The sequence below is a fragment of the Chelonia mydas genome, chromosome 11 (genome assembly GCF_015237465.2).
Source record: "Chelonia mydas isolate rCheMyd1 chromosome 11, rCheMyd1.pri.v2, whole genome shotgun sequence".
In the NCBI taxonomy this organism is placed as follows: domain Eukaryota; kingdom Metazoa; phylum Chordata; order Testudines; family Cheloniidae; genus Chelonia; species Chelonia mydas.
This window is the reverse complement of record NC_051251.2, coordinates 76,498,404-76,517,762: the sequence shown is the minus strand read 5'-3', so window position 1 is coordinate 76,517,762 and position 19,359 is coordinate 76,498,404. Positions and strand designations below refer to the sequence as shown.

The following is a 19,359-nucleotide window of genomic DNA, read 5'->3' as shown; positions in this document are numbered from 1 at the left end:
GCGTGCCCTTACTCAGCGGATGTGTCCTGCCACCGGGAGCTCAGCGCCTGCCAGTGAAGAGCAAACCAATTCACAAAGACCTCTCTCTGTCTCTCTGTTTGGAGGTACCTCACGGGTTCTGGTGATATCCATGTGATGAATTGCAGAGACGTGCCTTAATTACCTTTAGCATACACCTTTGCCAGTCTCCTTCTGCTGAGACTATGTGTAACATTGCAAACCACTGAGAGGGTCCCAAGTAGCTGCCATGTAAAAAGAATGAATACCCTGCCACAGAAACTGTTCCTCCTCCACCCCATGTGCTCCCCAATGATCTCTGCACAAGGCTCGAGATGGACAATACTCACCACTGAACCAGTGACTCATTCACAGGCCAATATCTCATGTACCTTCAGGGCTACAATCTGTAGGCTCGTGTTTCTAGCCCTGGCAGATGACAAGATCTCAAACCTTAGAGCTGTGACTCCATGATTAGAAAAGAGCTATTTTAGATCATTTTCAGAGGTTTCCAAAACATAGTCATTATAATTTTTCTCTTCTTCTGAGGCCCGTGCAGTTGGACTCCCGGTAACTACATGAGGCTGGACTTATGGAGAAGGGAAATAGTGCCAATTAAAAAAACTCTAGTAAAATTTAAGTATCAAAAGCTTCCTTTTGAGAATCTTGCACAAACAGAATTTGTGACTGTGTGACGTGGAACTAAGGCTGAACTGGCTCTTGTTCAAGATGATCTGCCAACTCAGTGGTGACTTTGCCACTCATGAGTCTTGTGCCCATCCAGTATGCATGGATGTGAAATGGGATAGAATAGTCAAAATATTATAATGCCATTATACAAATCAATGAAACGGCCTCCCCTGGAACAGTGTGTTCAGTTCTGGGAATCCCATCTCAGAAATGGGATAGCAGAATTAGAGAAGATTCAGAGACAGGTTTTGAGAATGATTAGAGCAGCGGTTCTCAAACTGTGGGTCAGGACCAGGGCTGGCTTAGACTTGCTGGGGCCAGGGCTGAAGCCCCCACCCCACTGCCTGGGTGGTGGGGCTCAGGTTACAGGCCTGCCACCTGGAGCCTTAGCCCTCTGTCCAGGTCGGTGGGGCTCAGGCTTTGGCTTTGCCCAACCTAGGGCAGTGGGGCTTGGGCCGGCTCAGGCTTCGGTCTCCCCTCCTGGGGTCATGTAGTAATTTTTGTAGTCAGAAGGGGGTTGCGGTGCAATGAAGTTTGACAACCCCTGGATTGAGTCATAGAAAGGCATCCAGGTGAAAAGAGATTGAAAAGGCTAAGCTTGTTCTGTTTAGAGAGGAGATTAATAAGAAGCCCCATTAATAGAGGCTCAATTTAAATGTATACCCCAAATTAAAAAACATAGTAAGAGAACCAAAAAAGAGCCATCGTGGCTAAACAACAAAGTAGAAGAAGCAGTGAGAGACAAAAAGGCATCCTTTAAACAGTGGAAGTTAAAGCCTAATGAGGAAAATAGAAAGGAGCAGAAACTCTGGCAAATGAAGTATAAAAAAATAATCAGGAAGGTCAAAAAAGAATGTGAAAACCAGCTAGCCAAAGACTCAAAAAGTAATAGCAAAAAATATTTTTAAGTACATGAGAAGTAGGAAGCCTGTTAAACAACCACAGTGGGGCCATTGGACGATCGAGATGCTAAAGGAGCGCTCAAGGACGATAAGGCCATTGAGGAGAAACTAAATGAATTCTTTGCATCGGTCTTCACGGCTGAGGATGTGAGGGAGATTCCCAAACCTGAGCCATTCTTTTTAGGTGACAAATCTGAGGAACTGTCCCACATTGAGGTGTCATTAGAGGAGGTTTTGGACCAAATTGATAAATTAAACAGTAATAAGTCAACAGGACCAGATGGTATTCACCCAAGAATTCTGAAGGAACTCAAATGTGAAATTGCAGAACTACTAATCGTAGTCTGTAATCTATTATTTAAATCAGCTACTGTACCAAATGACTGGAGGATAGCTAATGTGATGCTAATTTTTAAAAAGGGCTCCAGAGATGACCCCGGCAATTACAGGCCAGTAAGCCTGACTTCAGCACCTGGCAAACTGGTTGAAACCATAGTAAAGAACAAAATTGTCAGACAATAGATTACCATAATTTGTTGGGGAAGAGTCAACATGGTTTTTGTAAAGGGAAATCATGCTTCACCAATCTACTAGAATTCTTTGAGGGGGTCAACAAGCATGTGGACAAGAGTGATCCAGTGGATATAGAGTATTTAGATTTTCAGAAAGTCTTTGACAAGGTCCCTCACCAAAGGCTCTTAAGCAAAGTAAGCAGTCATGGGATAAGAGGGAAGGTTCTCTCATGGATTGGTAACTGGGTAAAAGATAGGAAACAAAGGGTAGGAATAAACAGTTTTCAGAATGGAGAGAGGTAGATAGTGGTGTCCCCCAGGGGTCTGTACTGGGCCCAGTCCTATTCAACATATTCATAAATGATCTGGAAAAAGGGGTAAACAGTGAGGTGGCAAAATTTCTAGCTGATGTAAAACTACTCAAGATAGTTAAGTTCCAGGCAGGCTGCGAAGAGCTACAAAAGGATCTTTCAAAACTGGGTGTCTGGGCAACAAACTGGAAGATGGAATTCAATGTTGATAAATGCAAAGTAAAGCACATTAGAAAACATAATCCCAACTATACGTAAAATGGTGGGGTCTAAACTAGCTGTTACCACTCAAGAAAGAGATCTTGGAGTCATTGTGGATAGTTCTCTGAAAACACCCACACAATATGCAGTGGCAGTCAAAAAAGTGAACAGAATGTTGGGCATCATTAAGAAAGGGATCGATAAGCAGACAGAGAATATCATATTGCCTCTATATAAATCCATGGTACGCCCACATCTTGAATACTGTGTGCAGATGTGGTCGCCCCGTCTCAAGAAAGATATATTGGACTTGGAAAAGGTTCGGCAAAGGGCAACAGAAATTATTATGGGTATGGAATGGCTGCTGTATGAGGAGAGATTAATAAGACTGGGACTTTTCCACTTGGAAGAGAGATGACTAAGGGGCGATATGATAGAGGTCCATACAATCGTGACTGGTGTCGAGAAAATAAATAAGGACGTGTTATTTACTCCTTCACATAACACAAGAACTAGGGGTCACCAAATGAAATTAATAGGCAGCAGATTTAAAACAAACAAAAGGAAGGTTTTTTTCACACAACACACAGTCAACCTGTGGAACTCCTTGCCAGAGGATGTTGTTATGCTAGAGCTATAACAGGCTTCAAAAAAGAACTAGGTAAATTCATGGAGGATAGGTCCATCAATGGCTATTAGCCAGGATGGGCAGGGATTGTGTCCCTAGCCTCTGTTTGCCAGAAGCTGGGAATGAGCAACAGGAAAAGGATCACTTGATGATTACTGTTCTGTTCATTCCCTCTGGGGCACCCGGCATTGGCCACTGTTGGAAGATAGGATACTGGGCTAGATGGACCTTTGGTCTGACCTAGTGTGGCCGTTCTTATGTTTTTAAGGGACATGATAAAAGTAGAGAAGATAAGGAATGTGATACAGAAAGTGGATCAGGAACTTGCTTTCACCCTTTCTCATGTGTGAAAGGGTCAGGCCAGATGGCTACAAGAGAGTGCTAGAAGGCAGATATATTAGCCCCAGGTTAAGTAGGTCCCTTTTCTGTGGGTAAGGTAACAGGGAAGGTTCCAGAACAATCAGGAACTTTCTGGAAACAATTAAGGCAGACAGGCTGATTAGAACACCTGCAGCCAATCAAGAAGCTGCCAGAATCAATTAAGACAGGCAGGCTAATCAGGGCACCTGGGTTTTTAAAAAAGGAGCTCACTTCAGTTTGTGGTCTATGTGTGGGGAGCTGGGAGGAGAGGCACAAGAAGCTGAGAGGGAGAAGGCGTACTACTGGAAGACTGAGAAGGACAAGCATTATCAGATGTCAGGAGGAAGGTCCTGTGGTGAGAATAAAGAAAGGTGTTGAGCGGAGGCCATGGGGAAGTAGCCCAGGGAGTTGTAGCTGTCACGCAGCTGCTATAGGAGCCACTGTAGACAGCTGCAATCCACAGGGCCCTGGGCTGTAGAGTAGAGGATGGGCCCGGGTTCCCCCATCCCTCCATCCCCCCAACTCCCTACTTGATACCAGAGGAGTTGACCTGGACTGTGGGTTCTACCAGAGGGGAAGGTCTCTGGCCTGTTCCCCGATCCACTAGGTGGATCAGCAGAGACTGCGGGGATTGTTCTTCTTCCTTTTCCCCATGCTGGCCAGCGATGAGGCTAACTGAGTGAACGGCAGATTTGAGCCACGAAAGTGGCCAGACTGAGGGCAGCCGTGAACCTCTGAGGTGAGCAAATCTGCCAATAAGTGCAGGACCCACCAAAGCAGAGGAGGAACTTTTTGACACGTGATACAAGAACAAGGGAGCATTCAATGAAATTACAAGGTGGCAAGTTCAAAACAGACAAAAGGAAATTGGTTTTTATCCAATGCACAGTTAGTCTGTGTGGCTACAAAACATTCCTGAGGCAAGACTTGGAGAAGGACTGGAGAGCCAGAATAGCTACAGTGACATTAGACCGGCGGAAAAACCTGCCAGCCTTTGGAAGGGTAACAAACCTTCCGGCTTGAGGCAGGCAAGAAGCCAATTGATGGGTTTACAAAGCAGTGTCCCCCTATGGGAGGTTATTGCTTAACTGCCTCGTCAACATTTTGTGCACTTTTCTCTGATGCAGCTGGTTCTGGCTAGTGCTGGAGACTGGCTATTGCTTTATTAACTAAATACAAGTCAGCTGGTCGATTTCCATGTGCTAGCCAAAGCACCGCATAGAGCACAGTGGAAAGCACATATGCTCACCTCTCGGCTGGATGAGAGACATGGGTTGCTTCCCTCGGACTCGGCTGGGATGCAGAGGATGGGGGCTGGGGAGGAAAGCGGGGTGGGTGGGAACTGACATGAGACACCCATCTGGACTATGCCCAGTGAAGAGGCACACCTTGGAGACCCAAAGTGAGGTGACCCAAAGTGAGGTGACCATATTTTCAAAATCCAAGAGCAGGACACTTTTCTGACGTATTTTAGGGTCATGAAAACTGGTACAAAAGAGGCACTAGTTAGAACTGTGTGCTGGTGACGCTACTCCCTGCTTTGGGCTCCGCCGCATGGCGGGCGCGTCCTCCGGGTGCAGGCTGTGCCCAGGAATGCAGGCCAGATCTGCACAGGGTGACCAGACAGCAAATGTGAAAAATTGGGAGGGGGGGAATAGGAGCCTATATAAGAAAAAGACCCCAAAATCGGGACTGTCCCTATAAAATTAGGACATCTGGTCACTCTAGATCTACACAAAAACTGGCACCACTTTAACTGAGGGTATTTTTAAACTGATTTCATTACACCAGCCCCAGTTTGTGTGTAGACACCCTTACTTTGGTTTAGCATAATCAGGTATGAAACTAAACTTGAATAAGCCACTCTGAGATGGAAATAAGAGCGCCCTCCCCGAGATGTGCAGCCCTTTTGCTGAGTGTTGAGTGTGTGGAGTTTCAATATAGGGTTTCTGTTTGATCTGTAATATCACCCTCGTGGTATGTCCGCTTGGACTTCTCACTGCCAAGCCACACTGTGGTTCGCAAGGTGCCTATCAGGATTGCTTCCTCTCCCGCTCTCACGCCTGGCTTCAGCGGAACTGCTGCTCTTATCATTGGCCGTGTGGGCTCAGGGCGGTGTGCGCGGTCTGGGTGACAAGTTTATCTAGATGGAGTTACTAGGGCTGGCGCACACCAGGGGTGGCGGTAGGCTGTCCCCAAGGGTTGAGCCTCTCTCGCGTGGGCTGGCCGAGCTCCCATCACGGTTCTTCCCCACCCCCCTCTGTTACAGCTCTCGCCCTGGAATGCCCCAAAATCAAAGTGAGCACCTGTCAGGACTGCATCCGGTCTGGCCCCGGCTGTGCTTGGTGCAAGAAACTGGTAGGTCTGCATTTCCTTTCATTGCACCAGCTCGCAGCTTCTGTGCTGGCCTCCCAACCCACCACCCACCCCCATGATGGTGCTTGGCCACACTCACTGCTCTGCAGAAGTCACCCCGCCCTTGGGAGAGGAGGCTGGGCCAAGGGGATCCCCAGGAAGACCTCCCACTGGCCCAGACTGGGGCAGAGGGAGTCTGTTTGCAGTGGCCCTGCAGAGGGGTCGTGCCCCATTGCTGTTCCAGGGGGCGACGGACACTCCCAGGTACGTCCCCTAGGCTCAGGGAGCTCCGATGGAGGCATTCCCCCACCCCGCCTCCAGCCACCCCCGCAAACCCCCTGCAGTCGGTTCCTGTCGCTAACCCATGGGAGCAGCATCTGCTTTCCGCACCATTAGCAGCAACTCTGGCCTTGTCTAGACAGGGAAAAGGTTTTTCCCACAGAGGCTGTTGGAGGTCGCTGCCTGGGCTGTCCATTGACCTGCTGCAATCCCACGGACAGCGTTCCCCTGCATCCAGGCTGGTGTTCAGCGGGGCTTTTGGCTGGCTTACACTAGCTCCATTGTGCTAACTCCCCCTTTCCCCTAGCCTAGACTAGGCTTCTGCAGGAAACCGTGCGGCGGAGCCCCTGCCTGGGGCTCCTCCCCGGAGGGTGATCTGGGCCCTTGCTGCCCTCTCCCCATGGGGAGATGAAGGGTTAATGCAGAATGCAAGGAGGTTTATTTCCGGGGGGGGGGGGGGGGGGATGGAGCCAGCCGAGGAGTGCCCCACTCATGCCCATGGCTGAGCGAGTGCAGGATCGGCAAGGCAGGCGGGGAGCCGAAGATGAGCTGGGCACAGTGTCTGAGAAAGGACGTTCCCTGTTTCCTTGATGAGTGAGTTGCTCCATCTTGATGGCCAGGCCAGTAGTTAACTACCAAACCGTGCAGCTCCAATGCTGTGCTTGTGGCTGCGGGGAGGAGAAGGGGAGAAGCGGGGCGGGGGGAGCTGGGAGGTGTCTGGTGGCAGTAGGCTCTGTAACCTTCTTTTCTGTGCCCCCTGTTCCCAGCTGTCCGAATGACTCGCTTGGGCAGGTCTCTGAACTAACATGGCTTGTGCTCAAGCATTTCCCTTTGTTCCCCCTTTGATTTTGCAACGCACAGAATTTCACCAAAGCGGGCGAGCCAGACTCCATTCGTTGTGACACCAGAGAGCAGCTGCAGCAGAGGGGATGTGACGCAAAAGACATCGTGTTCCCAGAAAGCAATTTCATCCAACTAAAGAACACCGCTCTAGAGGACAAGACACAGCTGGCTCCCCAGAAAGTGCGCTTGCTCTTGAGACGAGGTACAGTTTGCTGGGAAGCCGGGTTGGCGGCCGAGTCTGACCGGGGGGGGGAGCAATGCCGTGTGGAGGAAAGCACAGGCCCATGGCCACTGATACGCATGGGACCGGTTCAGGCCCAGAATGTGTCCGGGTCCCTCTTTTCCTGCAGCGTGTTTAAATCACAGGTGGGTGCTTCATTCGCGTGTGGAAACTGGTGCATGAGAAAAATCCTTGTGTCAGCTGAGACGGGGGGTGGGGTTACGTCCGGAAATTAGAGCTGAGGATGGTGCGATGGTCGGACAGCAGCAGGCTCACTGCAGCCAGGTGGGCTCGCAGAAAGCAAGTACTCATTCACTGGCAGGGTGATTCAAGTGCAGAGTTGAGGCAGCTCCCCCACAACATGGATGCCTGCCCCCTGCCCTTGCCCAGTGTGGGGAACAGAAGGCAGACCCAAAGGGTGGGGAAGCAGAAAGGCCATGGCCCAGGAAGGAATGTCACTGTCTCCAGAACAAGCAGACAGCCCATTGACAAGCACCAGGAATGCTCAGCATGACTCTGCCCCCTTGGCTGCCAGCACCCCCTTTTCCTGGTTCCTTGTGAGGGAGCAATATTTGCCCAAACATGCAGAACAGTAACTAGGAATTGCCCTGATGCCTCATTAGCCTCGTTAACTGCGACTGTGCTTCTGGAGAGGAGGAGGAAAAGTAGCTCAGTATACCCTGTGTGATCCCTGTCAGCCAGCAGCAAGGACCAGCTAACACTGAAATGCTGTGGGGCTGTAGGAACATGCGTCCTGACTGGTGCTGTGGGGGATACCAAGAAAATGGCCTCTTTTGTTTGGCAGGAGTAAGATCCGGGGATAAGCCCAGTTCCTAGCGTGGTCCCAATGGGGCAGAGTTAAGGCCGAGGCTAGTGGGGTGTGGCAAGCAGCACCTTAACTCTGCTTTCCCTGTGGTTCATAAATTTGTGGTGAGTTTTCTCGTCACAGTAACTTTCTTTACAGGGCTGCGTGGAGAAAAGTTTGGGGTTTTCGGTCTGAAAAGACACAGGGGACAAAAGGCCCTGTTGTGCGACACTGACCTTATCTCCACCTTAACGCAGTTCTTTGTACATGACTTTCGTTTGTTTTCCAAATGTGTGAAAGAACCCAGCTGGCAAGGGGCCCAGCCATCTCCCTAGCAGCAGAGCAGATGTACTCTCTCCTGGCTGGGACAGAGAATCTTTACAGACAGTATTAGCCATTGCTGTAGATCTCAAGGAGGCAGACCTTGGGGCCCCCCCAACCAACAGTGCTCCTGGAGAGCACCTGCAAACACAAGAGCTTTGAGAGCCAGTCTCGTCCAAGGGATGAGCCTCATCACCACTGACAATTGCACTCATTATATACAGAGGTTTTTTAGGAGCTGATGAATAATGAATAGATGTTACAAGCATGTTACAGCCATGTTACAAGCATGCCTAGTATGTGTTACAGATAGTTATCAGCATATGAGTAGAACTGGGCAAAAAATTTGGCTAAAACTTTTTTCCAGTGAAAACTGGACATTCAGGTTAACTAAAACATTTAGCAGATTTGTGTCAATTTTTTAAATTTGTTTCAGTCCAAATAAAACCTAAAAAATATTCCAAAAAATGGAACTGCTTTGTTTTGAAAATGTTAAAACGAAACATTTAGATTGTTGGATTTAAAACAGCTTTTTGTTTTGAAATTTCCTTCAATTGTAGAAAGGCAGGAACATGTCGCTTTCGATGAAATGTCATTTCAGAAACAATGGAAGTGTTTCAGTAAGGTCGAAATGTTCCGTTTCACAACAAAATGTTTCGAGTTTTCATTTCAAAATGAGTTTCTATTGAGAGAGCTACATTATTGTGTTACCTTGAACCAGCTACTATACCAGCTATTGAACCATGACCAGTTGTTTTATTTGACAATTTAGAAATAATTTTTAAACCTAATTTTAAAATATTATAAGAACAGAATAAAAACTATATGAAATAAATGTAAAGTCAAAATCAAAATGAAATGTTTTGTTTAACCCCCGCCCCTTCTTTTAAATTTTGTTGTGCAGGACATTTTGAAATTTCAACTTTTCATTCCTATTTGGAATGAGGTTTTTTCCCCAAAATGGTGGAATTTCCCCTGGAATGAATAATTCAAGTTTTGACCAGCTGTAATTGCCTTTATCATAATAATAATAAGTACCATAGTGCCTAGAGCCCTAGTGATGGAGCAGGACCACCCTGTGCTAGGTGCAGGGACAGACACACAGTAAAAAGACAGTTCCTGCTCTGAAGAGCTTACACTGTAAATATCAGAGACGATCCGACAGATGGAAACAGATCTGGGAGTACAAGGAAACAATGAGATGCACTGGTCAACAGGACAGGCGCACCAGCAGCTGTGTGGCTGGAGAGGAAAGCCCAGTTCTTATAGACGGTATTCATGGATTCCAAAACCAGAAGGGACCACTGTGATCATCTGGTCTGGCCTCCTGGATAGCCCAGGCCAGAGACCTGCCCCATAATAACTCCAAGAGCAGATCTGTTAGAAAAACACCCACTCTTGATTTAAGAATTGTCACTGTCTTGGTCGTGCAGTGGAGCAGGCGATAACCCACTAGGATCCTTGGTAAATCTTCCCAATGGTTCATTACTTTCACTGTTTAAAATGTACACCTTATGTCCAGTCTGAATTTGTCTAGCTTCAGCTGCCAGCCATTGGATTGTGTTACAGTTTTCTCTACCTTCAGGAGCTCACTAGTAAATACTCATTCCCCATGTAGATACGTATAGACTGTGATTAAGTCAATCCTTAATCTTCATTTTCTTACACGAAATAGATTGAGTCTATCGCTCTAAGGCAGGTTTTCCAATCCTTTAATGGTTCTCATGGCTCTTCTCTGAACCCTCTCCAATTCTACACCATCCTTCCTGAATTGTGGGCACCAGAACAGGACACAGTGTTCCACAGCAGTCACGTCATTCCATTGAGCCGTTTCCATGCTCTGCCTCTCCCCTGGCAGGTCAGCCGGCTGAGTTCAACGTGACCTTCCGCCGGGCCGAGGGCTACCCTATTGACCTCTACTATCTGATGGATCTCTCCTACTCCATGCATGATGACCTGGAGAAAGTGAAGAAGCTGGGTGGGGACCTGCTCGCAGCTCTGAACTCCATCACCACCTCCGGCCAGATCGGTAAGTGGTTCTCTGGGCACTCACGCTCTCGTGGCAGCATTGAAGAGCCACTAGCTAAATCCAGTTCTCGCAAGAACAGAGGAAGATGTACCACGCAGCAGTGAATATGGCCACGCGGCCAGCCTGCAGTAGCCAGGCCAGGAGAGACGTCAGGGCTGGGGGAAGGGGTGCTCAGTGAGCACACAGGGATAATGCAGACTGGGCTCACCCTCTTGCTCTGCCCAGCCCCTCCATGGAGAGCACTGCGCTCTGCTCGGTCACATGTCCACGGAGGGGAAGGGGCCCGTAGCTGCAGCCAAGAGACGCATTGGCTCCATATGTGCTTGCTTCAGACGCTGCTGCTACATTCGGGTTTGGTTCTGCTCTCTGTGAGATCACTGGCAAAACTCTCCCTGGCTGCCAGGGGCACAGGAAAGGAGCCTAGTGGCTGCAGACTCTCAGACCTCACCGGTTTCACGTAAAACCAGCCTGGAACGTCTGACCCATTTGGATCTCTGGCAGCAAAGAAACCAGGCTAAATGGAGAAGGAACCGGGCCAGCCGGAGACAGCAGCCCTGGGGGAAATGTGGCCCACCCAGGCATCTCAGTGCGCATCTCAAGGCTCTCCTAGCCAGAGCCCTCTGCCAGGGAGAGGCAGCTGGGGGCAGAGTCCATCAGAGAGGGAGAGGGAGCCACCAAGGGAAGGGAGAGCAGGACAGAGGGGCCAGTGACATCCCAGGGCGGAGGAAGGGAGAATGGGGGTCAGGAACCACAGGGGGAGGGGAGAGGCAGCAGTCACCAGTGGGCCATGAGGAGATTCCCACTTCGCTGCTTGACTGCATCCCCAGAGGTGGATTAAGCTTTTGTGGGGCCCTGGGCCAGAGCAAGTGGGGGGCCTCCCCACCACTTCCACCTGAAGTCCCCCCGCCCCTCTCTGTGCTCCTGCTGGGGAAATGGGGTTGGGGCACAGGGCCTTCCCCCGCCTGCCTGATGCTCCTGTTGGGGAGCGGGATCTGGGTGTGGGGGGCTTCCCCTGGTCCCCAGCAGGAGGACCGGGCAGCTGGAGCGGGGTGCCAGGGCACCCATTTTTCCAGGGGCCCCCACTTGGCCGGTACCCCTGGGCATGGGCCCTGTTGGTTCAGTGGATAATCCACCATGGTGTGTCCCTGCGCGGCTGGGTTGCTCTACGGCTGGGGCACGATGCTGGTCTAGATCCCTTCTTCATGGATGGGGCTGCGTAGCTGACCTGACGTCTGCACTTAGCTCGGGCCCGGCTTTCCCCAGAGCACTCTAACTCCAAGTGACCCTCCCTGGACAAGCGGCTGCCTCCCACTGGCACCCCTTGTTTGCCGTGCGCTGGTTACTTGCACCTTCCGCCCACGCCCCGTGGCATAGTGACCCCTGGGGTTTATTACTTCCCCACAGCTGCACCCGCCAAGTCTCTGGCCATGGTTGTTTGAGGGGTGTGGTACTGGGCACTGCTCCCTAATGCTGCGTCCCCCTGTGCACCCCAGGCTTCGGCTCCTTTGTGGACAAGACGGTGCTGCCCTTCGTGAACACGCACCCCGAGAAGCTGAAGAACCCCTGCCCAAACAAGGACGCCACCTGCCAGCCGCCGTTCGCTTTCAGGCACGTCCTCTCCCTCACTGGAGAAGCCAATGTGTTTGATAGGGAGGTCAAGAAACAGTCCATCTCGGGGAACCTCGATGCCCCCGAGGGGGGGCTGGATGCCATGATGCAGGTGGCAGTCTGCGGGGTAAGTCCAGGCACCATCACCCGGCTTAAGCTGGTTACCGGGTGGGGAGGACTCAGAGTTAGAGCATGTGTGGCCAGACGTTGAGGGGCATAGCGCCAGGCCAAAGGGACCATGCGAATGACTGACGGGTTAGACACCAGGACTCCTAGGGAGAGACTCAAGGAGCTCAAGCTAGTTATCTCAACCCAGAGAAGGTTGGGGGGTGACTTGATCCCAGTCTGTAAGTCCCTACGTGGGGAACAGATATTTGATAATGGGCTCTTGGGTTGAGCCGAGAGGTCTGACACGGCCCCATGGCTGGAAGCTGAAGCTAGCCACGTTCAGACGGGAAATAAGGTGAACGTTTTTAATAGTGACAGAACAGGGAGCAACGGTCTCAAGTTGCAATGGGGGAGATCTAAGTTGGATATTAGGAAACACTATTTCACTAGGAGGGTGGTGAAGCACTGGAATGCGTTACCTAGGGAGGTGGTGGAATCTCCTTCCTTAGAGGTTTTTAAGGTCAGGCTTGACAAAGCCCTGGCTGGGATGATTTAACTGGGACTTGGTCCTGCTTCGAGCAGGGGGTTGGACTAGATGACCTCCTGAGGTCCCTTGCAACCCTGATATTCTATGATTCTAAGAATACTGACCAAGGCTCAGGCTGGATTCTCCATGGCTGACAATTCTCCATGACTGACTCCAGGCCGGCTGTTTGTCTAAAGTATCTGCTCTCGGGATTATTGTGGGGCAGGTCTCTGGCCTGGGCTACAGAGGGAGTCAGCCTGGTGATCCCCATGGTCCCGCTGGCGGGAGTCGGCGTAGGCCTGCCTACCTAGGTGCAGAGGCTGCCCTCACTTCTAGGGATGCAGGCCCAGGAGCATAAATGGGGTCTGGGTCTGCCCTGGCATGGATTATCTCTGTCTCCCCTTTGGGTCCATCTCCCTGGTTTCCATTAGGCAGGCATGAGTCTCTATTTGCCTGCATTGGTCTCGGTGTGCTGGGAAGTGCAGGCCCATGTCTGTCTATAGCAGGGCCAGGCACCTCCACACACTCCTTGCTTCATGGAGTGGCTGTATGTCTGTATATTTCCCTGCATTGCTCTTACTCCCCACCTGTTTCCAGGGAACTTGCATGCCAGTGTCCTGTCTCTTGGTGGTATGAACACGGAGTCTCTCTTTCATTGGGACATGATACTCTATATTCCTGAGGTGGCCTGGGCTCTCCCATTCTTGGGCTCTCGCTGACCTGTTGTTTCCTTGTTCAGGTAGTGACAACAGGTCTTACCAATCCACTGCAGTAAAGTCCTCTCCTTTCTGTTCTCAGAACAAGATTGGCTGGCGCAATGTAACTCGTCTGCTGGTGTACGCCACGGATGACGGCTTCCATTTTGCTGGGGATGGTAAACTCGGAGCCATTCTGACCCCTAACGATGGTCAATGCCACCTTGAAGAGAACATATACAAAAAGAGCAATGAGTTTGTAAGTGTCCTTAGCAGCATGTTGGCTCTAACTCACCCTGGCTTCCGCAGTGAGCAGCCACTTTGTAGACTAGCTGGAGCCAATTCCCCTCCAACACTTGACCCCTTCCCATCCTTGGCCGCTCCCTTGGTACATCCCCATGTCAGGGGCAGAGCCTGCTCCTGTGAACTGCATCCAAATGTAAAGTTTGCAATTAAATCTGCATTTCTTAGCCAGCTGCTGGCAGGCACTTACCTGCTGACAAGGGTCCCCCGTGGTATCAGATTGTAAGAGACTGTAAAGCAGGCCCCCTGGTGCTCTAGGGGGGTGGGGGTGGGGCTGGACTCCGAGGGGAGTTTTCTATTACTAGAACAGACGCCCGTTTTACTCTTAGAGCATGGAGGAGTGAATTAGATGTTGGGCTTTGTGTCCTGGACACTCTGGCAGGCCTTTCCTATAGCAGCCACCCAGATAAATGCTTTAACCCATTCACACAGCAAGGAAGGCAAACCGGAGAAATTGAAATCCCTAATTCTGGGGGCTGCTCCTTTTTCTCTCAGTTCCATCTGGGAAAGTCAGGGGGATGGTGGTTAAAAGTCCGTTGCTAGGTCCCCAAGATTCTGCTGGAGAAAGGAAAAGCCAGTCAGCTACTGGCTCAAGAGAGCAGATCCCAGGGGATCTCACTCCATCAGAACCCGTGACCACGCTGGTACTGTGAGTGGGTCTGGAAACCAAGCATATTTATCTTCCCGGTAGCAAAGAAGTGTCTAAAATATAAACTCACAGCTGCTGTTCCCTTTCTCTCCCAGGACTACCCGTCCGTCGGCCAGCTGGTACAAAAGCTGGCTGAAAATAATATTCAGCCCATTTTTGCTGTCACTAGCAGAATGGTTGGAATATACCAAGTAAGTAGAACTTGAACAGTCCCAGAAACGTTGCCCAGTGGTTCAGTGCTTCTGAGAGACGAGGATGAAAAGCAACTGGAAGCCCAAGTCTCTCCTTCCACTCTCAGTGACATCAGCACAGCTCATGCTTCCTCTTCTGCTCTTGCACAGAGGGGGTGTACAAACCCCATGTGACTCAGGAACAGGTCAGTGGGCTGGTTGAGCCCCGTCATCCCTGCCCTGCCACGCCTGAAGCAGGGGCCTGGCTGGGAGGGAGGAGCTCAAATGGGGGCCCAGCTCAGCTGGCTCCTGCTGTGGAGGAAGCAGTGAGAGAGCCGGCTGGCTGGGGGGCAGGGACAGAAGATGTAGGCTGAGGTGGAAGCCAGTGTTGTGTTGGTACTCGGCAGACGCTGGGCTAGGGGAGGAGTCAGAGGAGCAGGAAGCCCAGGTGGGAAGGCAGAGTTTGGACTTTGGGTACCCTGGATGGATGAAATGTCTTTGTGACCTAGCCACAGGGCTAAGCCAGCTCAGCCTAGAAGGTGTTCCAGGTGGGGTGGGTTAGCGGAAGACCAGGAGGGAAACTGAGGCAGAATGAGCATCATGCCGCACAACACCTTTTGCAGTGCAGGGAGAGTACGTGCCCATGCTCACATGATTAAATTAGGGAATGCTTTTCATATGTGTGCTCTCCATTGGTAGAAGCTCAGTGAAATGATCCCCAAATCAGCAGTGGGGGTGCTGCATGAAGATTCCAGCAACGTCATCCAACTCATCAAGGAAGCCTACAATGTAAGTTTCACATCACGCGCTCAATGTATCTTTCTGGACCTTGCCAGGCCGCCTGCACCAAGAGCTCTGTGTGTCTTATACCATCTGGGGAGAGAGGGATGGAACGGGAAGGGTAGGTTGCTCAGCCAGTTATACAAAGTATAAACGTACATGCTGCACCCCTTTCTCCCATGTCTCTGCCTGAAGCCTGTGAACTGCTCAGGCATGCCTTCTTCGTCCCTCTGGCAAGGACCCAAGGCTGCCACCTGAACTGCTGTGTCCCCCGAACGCTCCAGCCCCGGATGCCTTTGACACTGCTTTGCTAGTGAATAGCAGACCTCCCCAGGCTCTGCTCAGTTACAGGCACCAGCTGAGTATATGAATGCTAGGCCCAGCCATCCAGGATTCGATGACACCCTCATATTCCACAGCCCCAACCTTGCCCCCCAAGAAATATGCCTCTCGTGCCACTGGACTTACAAGCTCATAAATTAGTTCATCGTTCCAACAAAGGGTAATGAATATGCACCAGCCTCGTTGACCTGGGTAGAGATTTTCCCAAACACACTGGTTTAGATAAAACAATGAAACAAGTTTATTAACTAGAAAGAGATAGACTGTAAGCAGTGTTCCCTCTAATTTTTCCCACTCACGTGCGGAATGAATTTTATTATGTGCACCAATAGGGAGGTGAGGAGTGACACATCACCTCCATATTGGTGCACGTAACTAAATTCATGTGGTGGGGGTGGGGCCAAGGGGTTTGGAGTGTGGGAGGGGGCTCAGGGCTGGGGCAGAGGTTTGGGGTGCAGGGGGTGAGGGCTCTGGCTGGGTTGCGGGCTATGAGCTGGGGCTGGGAATGAGGGGTTTGGGGTGCAGGAAGGGACTCTGGGACTTCGGCGGGGAGAGAGGACTCCCTGCAGCTCTCTCTCCCCGCAGCAACACGTGGGCTGGGGGGAAGAGGCACATCTCCCCACCGGGTCAGCTCCGGGGCTGGGGCCGCAGGATAGCACAAGCAGGTCTGGGATGGGACTGGGTTCAGGCTGAGGGAGGGGCACCATGGCAGGTCCAGGCCAGGGCTGGGTTCAGGCCAGGCTGCCCCAGCTGGGTTCAGGCCACAGTAGGGGTGCCCCGGCCAGTCCAAGCGCCCTGGCCATGGCAGAGTTGGGGCCGCGGGAGGAGTGTCCCAGCCGTGGCAAGTCTGGGCTGCCCCAGCCGCAGCAGGTTGGGGGCCAGGCTAGGTTGAGGCCGGGAGAGGAGCACCCCTTCCCTGGCCCCCGGGCGAGTTCCCTGAGTGCCTGCATGGTGATAAGAAGGCTGCTGCACAGCCACACAGCTTACAGGGAACTTAGATTGTAAGTGATTATAAGTATTAGGGCATAAAAGTCAGAACTGGTTACAATAGAAATCAAAAGATAACACTGCAGTCTAATTCCTAAACTTTACCAAGCTAAATGAGATTTGAAGCAAACGTCATTCTCACCACACCAGATACTGCAGCCGGTTCTTAATTCACAGGCTGGATTTCCTTTCAGCCTGGGACCACTCCCCTTAGTTCAGTGTTCTCCAGGTATTCCTTGATGTTCTGAGCAGAGCAACATAAGGTGGAGAGGTGAGGTGGCCTGAGGCATTTCCCTTCCCTTCTTATAATCTGACCCTCTGTACTGGAAAAGTCTTTGCTGGGTCATGGGGTCAGGCAGTTCCATGACATACATGAGCTGCCAGATGTCCTTCAGGTGAATTGTAAATTTCTTGTTTACAGCTGGTGAATTTCCAATTAGGCAGGTAATGAGTCTTTAGCACCCTGCTGGTGTGAAGTCTCTGAAAGAAGAGTTTGAGCTGCTTTTCTAACTTTGTAACATGTTAAAGTAAAATCATTGTTATCGATTAGAGTCTCATAACCTTACATACAAAGTTGCCACACGTATTTTACCAGGCTAATAATGTCCAGCCGATTATGAGTTTTCAAATGATACTGCACAAGGCATGCTTTGTACAAAATATATCATAACCATATAAAAGTGGTGAACATGGGGTACAGTGTGTCACATCCACTACTTAGTATGGTCTTCCTCGGGGTTTCAGCTTCTCAGTCAAATCAGTTCCTGGACTGTCACATCCAACTGAGTTTTATCAGTTTTAGGGCTTCCAGTCTCTTTCAGTCACCTGGCTGTTTTCTTGGAGGCAACGTGGTGTGGGGTCGTCACCCCTTTGCTACCTCAGGCCTTTCCACCTCTGTTTCCGTCTCTGTTCTGTGCCCTTTATAGCAGGTCTTGTTTTCTCTGCTGGTTGCAGCTGTGGGTGCCTGCCTTCATGATTGGCTGTTCTGGCAGCTGCTTGAGAGTGTGATCAAGCTGCTTGCTTGTAAAGAGGAGACTTTCCTTCCCCCTCCCCATGTTCAGCAGGGGGTCTGTAAACCCCATTACTGAGCACCAGTAACAATACTAATACCTAGCTCTTATACAGGAGTGTTAAATAAAATCAGTACAGGCTCAGGACAAACGAGAAGCAAAATACAACATTTCAAAACCAGTACTGAGAGGTTGGAAGGGACAATGGAAATTAACATGGGTTTCACCTGCAAATTTTTTAGTGAAACCTGAATTTTTTTGTGCAGTCTTTGTTTTTGCAGCAAACCATTAATTACTCACAGATCCTTAATTTTCTGTATGAGATTTGTAGCCCATAGGATTATTTTGCTAGCTATTATATCCTACTAATCCAGCCAGTCGTATCAAATAATATGCTTCTCTTTCTGAATTAATCCATTTCATTCTTATATTTTATCAGTATTAATGTGTTTCCTAATAATTATACATAGAATAAGTTTTGCTGAAATGCAAGAAGTTTACCGGCCTGTATCCGGTAAGATCCACGAGATAGCTAAAAGTATAATCAGTTAAGAGTAAGTCAGCATAAAAGCTGGCAATCTTTGGCGCAGATAGGAATGGTCCCTGAACTTTGGGGAACCAAAGGGAGGAACTATACACAACACTGAACAGGTTCATCCAGCGTCTGCAACCAGCTGGTAACCGCAGGGCACACCACAAACCGGGAAGTCTCCAAGAGAGCCTAGGTTGGCAGTCTGGGGAGTGAGATAATCCTTATTAATATATAGAGTAAGTGTCATAATCCACTAACCTATAGGATAAAGGTACCCATACATTTCTTAGGGTATGGAAATAAGATTGGTTGGGCCTGAATTACACAGTGTCAGGATCCTATAAAATACCTTGTAAGGATATCATAGAAAGCTCTTTTAGTCTTTAGCTCTTTCTTTTCTGTGTTCTCCTATATTCTATAGACTATCTTTTTATCTACCTATTATTCTATCTTCTATCACACTATCAGCTCAGCTTGTGTAGTATAGTATAACTACTCAGCATTCCTAACTACTGGGGAAGCCAGCACCATCATGTTATCGGGCCTGCCAGGAGTAAGGCTGGTCCTTCACCTCCTATTACCGGGTCCTCAAGGAAGGGTGTGGGTATGTTAAGTTAAGGTACTTATGATAGAAATGTTACCACCAGGAGTTTTGGAATTCTTTTACTGTTTTGCAGTCTTAAGTTTCATAGCATTTATTATTCTTTTGTTAATCTCAATAAAGTTTGTATCAATTTGGTATTGTCCTCAGTGTAAGTGTTTTTGCCAAGCACCCTGACAGTCCTCTCCCGATATAGAACTCTTTGAGTTCTTGGACCCTGTAGTCTGAATTGGAAGAGAACCTATATATAAATTTTCTGGTCGGATGTGATCAGTGGCGAGCCATAACAAATAACCCATAAAATTCTGGTCAACAGAATTCTAACATGCCAAGTATCTGACTTATATTATACATGCAGGTGCTGTGCACAAACATTACACTAAATATGAGTCATTGCCGGAGCAGGAACCAAAATCTTCCTCCTTGTCCTTCCACTGTATGCTCTCATATTGAATAATGGACATATTTCCCCTGTCTGGAAAGACTTGGAGCAGTGCAGAATCCAAGCGGAAGTCCCCAGATATGTTGCCTCATTATCACAGAGTCGGGGTGATGGATCTGGGGTGGGAAAGACTGATCCACTCTTCCCCAAAAC

General features: G+C 49.7%; 1 protein-coding gene across 3 annotated transcripts in view; it reads left to right on the top strand.

The window, feature by feature from the left end:
• The window catches only part of ITGB2 (integrin subunit beta 2), a 53,795-nt gene that overhangs the window by 24,948 nt on the left and 9,488 nt on the right, over window positions 1–19,359 (top strand). For all 3 annotated transcript variants that reach the window (XM_037912467.2, XM_037912468.2, XM_043525119.1), the window contains 7 exons: window positions 5,871–5,959; window positions 7,097–7,280; window positions 10,283–10,453; window positions 11,947–12,188; window positions 13,494–13,649; window positions 14,438–14,533; window positions 15,212–15,301. In XM_037912467.2, coding sequence (XP_037768395.1) covers window positions 5,871–5,959; window positions 7,097–7,280; window positions 10,283–10,453; window positions 11,947–12,188; window positions 13,494–13,649; window positions 14,438–14,533; window positions 15,212–15,301 — 1,028 coding nt within the window. The remainder of the gene's footprint in view (window positions 1–5,870; window positions 5,960–7,096; window positions 7,281–10,282; window positions 10,454–11,946; window positions 12,189–13,493; window positions 13,650–14,437; window positions 14,534–15,211; window positions 15,302–19,359) is intronic.